The sequence below is a fragment of the Juglans microcarpa x Juglans regia genome, chromosome 4S (genome assembly GCF_004785595.1).
Source record: "Juglans microcarpa x Juglans regia isolate MS1-56 chromosome 4S, Jm3101_v1.0, whole genome shotgun sequence".
Lineage (NCBI taxonomy): Eukaryota > Viridiplantae > Streptophyta > Magnoliopsida > Fagales > Juglandaceae > Juglans > Juglans microcarpa x Juglans regia.
Window position 1 is genome coordinate 8,772,733 of NC_054601.1, and position 4,491 is coordinate 8,777,223.

At 37.4% G+C, this 4,491-nt stretch overlaps 1 protein-coding gene across 2 annotated transcripts; it reads right to left on the reverse strand.

Moving 5' to 3' along the window:
• Nucleotides 1–361: 361 nt before the first annotated feature.
• LOC121263323 (charged multivesicular body protein 7) lies at nucleotides 362–3,284 on the reverse strand. 2 transcript variants are annotated; one of them, XM_041166157.1, is made up of 8 exons: nucleotides 3,186–3,284; nucleotides 2,698–3,002; nucleotides 2,395–2,577; nucleotides 2,134–2,316; nucleotides 1,815–1,945; nucleotides 1,221–1,389; nucleotides 898–1,027; nucleotides 362–812 (listed from the first exon to the last, which is right to left on the reverse strand). In XM_041166157.1, exons 2-8 carry the CDS (start codon nucleotides 2,950–2,952, stop codon nucleotides 535–537), a joined length of 1,329 nt encoding a protein of 442 aa, XP_041022091.1. In that variant the 5' UTR covers nucleotides 2,953–3,002; nucleotides 3,186–3,284; the 3' UTR covers nucleotides 362–534. The 2 variants fall into 2 exon arrangements, with proteins under 2 accessions (XP_041022091.1, XP_041022090.1); XM_041166156.1 differs by lacking the exon at nucleotides 3,186–3,284 and having other exon boundaries at nucleotides 2,698–3,171.
• Nucleotides 3,285–4,491: the final 1,207 nt, after the last annotated feature.

Here is a 4,491-nt window from a genome sequence, read left to right on the forward strand (position 1 = left end):
GAATTTTTTATTTTTATTTTTATTTTTAAAAATTTTTAAAGGAATTTAAAAAATAAACAAAAAAAAATTGCAATTTAAAAATCTCCGATGGTGGCCCTACAAGCTTCCATACAAGTATTAGTCCATCTAAAACGGTAAGACACGTAGATTTTTATAGAAAAAATAATTTGTACAAGCCCCAATAGATTCCGCACAATTCCTATGTAAGAAAGTGAATTTCACATTAAAAGCGTAAAGAAAAACAAATAGTGGAATCCACATTTTTTACAAAATATTTGCACGAGACTTATCTATTTGAGACTTGTACCTAATGTTACTTATTTAAGAATAAAAAATGCATTAAAAAAGAAATGCTCCATCATCCATGAAAGTAGAAATTATATACCGAAGTACAACTTCATTGGTATATAATTGCATCTTTAACTATACAAAAGAATGTTTAAGGCTTATATACAGAACCACATATAAAGGCAGACTTCCAAGACTGGCCACTTGGACAAAAGCATTGAACAAATGGAAGGGGGGGAAAAGGGACTAAGCAGCTTCAAACTCAAGGTCTTTCGATTTATTCTCTCTCATTGATACCATACGATTCCCAATTGCCGATTCCCTGGTTGTATTATCTGTAAGCTTGACATTTGACAAAGCATCACTCAAAGATTCAACAGAAACTTCTACTTGTGCTGTTGGACTATCAACCCTAGTTTTGGGGTTCAAAACTTGAAGTTTTCCACCTCCAACTTCCAACTCCAATTTCTTGAATTCCTCTTCAATATCTTCATCTTCAATATCATTGGATGATGGAATTGACTCTGCAGCAGCCACAACATCGATTACAACTTACAAAGACTTAAACCTATAGAGAGAGAGAGAGAGAGAGAGAGAGAGAGAGAATACCTAAAGCTTTGTCAACTTGCTTTTGTGACTCTATGCTCTCCTCGAGCTCTAGTAAACAAAATTCAACTTCGTCCAAATTGACCCTGTTCTCCTTTATCGCTTGAGCTCCAATTTGGATGGCTTCAGAGACCTGCCAACAGGAGACAACTCAAGATTTTCAGCGACTCAAACCAGGCTCCAAAACCCCACTTGACAAGTTCACAAAAAAAGCAAACTTTGTGAGGTTTCTCAGCTCTTGCATGAACTTTAATTATTTACGCTATCAACACAATTTAAAGAAGTAACTGGAGGGAAAGAAAAACAGTTTTTCTTCAATGAACTACCTTTTTCGTTGATTCAGCATTCGCAATAACATTAAGGACTTCTTCCACTCTATTCAAAAGCGATGTACATTTTTCTCTACTCTGTGTGGCAAGTTTTAACTCCCTTACATGCCGCAGTGCGACTTTCTTGTTCCCTGAACTCAAAGAAGCTATTGCTGATTTTCTGGACCTGCACAGAAAATTTATCAAGCCATTACACAGTTAGTTACACACTCGAAGAGACACTCCTGTCTCAAGTCCCCAATTACAACCGACAGACACTCATATAGACGGAAGTATATGGGATGAAGATGTGGCAATCTCTAATCAAACCCTATTCTACTATGCATATGGCCAACCAACCCTCTTCAATCAAACAATTGGCACAATGAAAGGAATCCAGGATGCAAAAACCAATGATTACCAACAGTGATCACATGAGTATTTTTCTATACAAGTAACACAAGCTTCATGTTGGCCGGATTTACAAGGCTGCTACACCCATCTTCAATGTTTTCACCAATTACAGATGTGATTTGGTACATCAATTTATGAGCAACTACAATTGTGATGGCTTGAACCTCAAGCAATAAAGTTAAGTTCAGAGGTGGTTACATTTCACATCGTCGGTCAATCACGTCAAGTTGTTGCTGAAGCCTTTCTGTCGTCGTAACCAGGTGCAGAACATCATAATCTAAATTGGAGGTGATAGAAACCGGTGCTGGTGATAGTGAAAATTTTATGCCCTGCAAAAACAGACTCACATCTCCGGAGATTGGAAAAAAAAATTGAAAGGCCATCTGCTTAACTCCAGATAACATATTTGCACGACAATGAAAAAAAATGTAAAAAAAGAGCTTATATTCCAAAAAAAAAAAAACTTTCACCATGATATTCAATAAACTCAACAAAACTAACACGAAAATGCTAGTACCTCTAGGAATCCCTTCTTATGGATGGAGAGGTAGCGTGCTTTCCCAGTTTCTGACAGGTGAGACAAGACCGCAGATGCTTCATTCGGGCCTCCGCAAATGTCCTGGAACTTCTTCATGGTTACAATGCATGAACAAGTCCAGTGACTTTCACACAACTGTTTCACAACTTCAACAGCTCTTTCCTTAACAGGCAAAAAAAGTTAGCGTCCGATACATATACATCGTACTCTTAAATTAAGACAAGATGCAGTGATATACACCTTCAAGAGAGTGTTAAGTACAAGGTGATCTTGTAACAGAGACGGTAAGGATGGAATGGGGGAGGCTCTGATAAGCGCCAAGTTTTTTCTAACTTTTCTCAAGAGAAGTGACAGTGTGCCACTGGTTGTTGGGTCCTCAAGATCACCCATCCGTACAAGTTCACCTTCTCTGTACATTTCTAGCTGCAACAACCAACCACCAAAAGTAGCACTTTAACATCACAAAAAACTGAAGTGAAATCGATAGTATTGGTAAGTGAAGAAAAAGATATATACTAAGAGCCAAGAGGTAAATAATCTCACCAAAACTTCATCGAGGCACAAAGGGGTCAAGCCGCCGCGATTGAACCAAATGTTCCTGATGTCGTGAGGCTGGACGATCACAAGGCGAAGATGGCGAGCGACGTTCAGAATCAGATTCTTCCAGAACTGATATTTCGGCTCCCAATCTGATCTCTGACCACTAAATGCCTTGAACCGAGCAGTAGCCACAGCTTCGTCATCATCCCAATCGCTTACTTCCTTTTTTATGAATTCCCTCACTCTCTCCCTTTCCATAATCTATATTCGATCCCACCCGCTCGCACTTCGAATTTCGCTTGTGTTTTCTGCAAGCAATACACACAAAAAAAGACCCAAAATTCGAAAAAAAATAATGGCAACACGAGATATCAATCACAACCATTAAAATCGAAAAGAAAGAACTCCCAATGTCCAACTTTCAGCTTCATTAATTTACGAACAAGCAGTCGCAAGATTACAAAGACTAACGCAAAAGTAACAGCACATACCTACGAATGGAGGTGTTTGTGGGAGAACGGGGGAAGAAGGAAAGGGATGATGGGAGCCTAGGCTGTGGTGACAGGCATCGTTTCAAATTTCAATTTGGGGCTTCTCTCTTCTTTAAACGAATGGGCTGGGCTGCTTCTGTTCTTTTGGGCTAGGCTAGGCTGTGGTGGACTTGGGTATTCTTGCAGATCGAAATTAAAGAAATCAGAGTATCAAATCAGGCTTATACACAAAGGGCCCAGACTATAATTTTAAGGCCCATGATACATAGAATGGGCCATGTATTGTTAACAACAGACTTGTCACCATCATCCTTCTTTTATAATATCGCTTTCTCGTGTTACGCAAAAAACTTGTTTCCAAAATTTACAGTGTTTTCAATAGCCTTATCATGTATATATGTTCTACCTTGTGGCTTGAAGGCTTGAATACCATTTGTACGTGGTAGGACTCATCATATATAGTTCTTTATTAAAATACTAATACCTTTTTACCATTGTGAAACCCATTTTTTCTTTTATATACAGTCTTATTTCTATATATATCTTTTACCCATCCATGTGACCTGTACAAATTGATCTACAAACATAAGTAGTGCTACAGTCATAAAGGATTACTCAAAAGTAATTTCACAAATTAACGTGTTTTCATGTGATCTCTCTTACAATAAAAGTAATTTTACAATCTGACAAATCATATCAAACCATATCAATTTGTATGATTGTTTTTATGTAATTATTTTGTAATTAAAGTATTTTATTATTATTATTATTATTACGTGAAAAACGTGAGTTGACGTTACTAAGAAATGGGAACTAGCCGATCCTTGAAGTTATCCTATATTCTTTCTTGTTTTGGTCCAATATTTTGATGAAATTATTGGACCGACCTGGCTAGCTAGCTAGCTCGCTGTTCGATCCCGACGGGACAGTACTACTAGCTTCTGATGATCGAGATCATCAGTTTAGCAAGCTCCAATTGGACATTGAAACGTACATGAATATGTGGCAGATCAATCATGAATTGGCTGATAAGACAATTAGTACATAATAACAGAGAACATAACCTAGCTAGCTAGCTAGCTAATGATCTGGAGAATATTATGATTATGGGTGATGAAGATCATCGGCTAGGGCAGGGTCCAGTCTAGCTACTAATTAATTTTACTTTTGGATTAATTCGATCGATCCAATTAATTAAGTCAATGATGTAATCTGCACGTATGAAAGTTGACAAATATCATTTCTCACTATAAACCCTAATTTGATCATTAATTATTAATGGGGTTTGGGGATAATATTATATGAT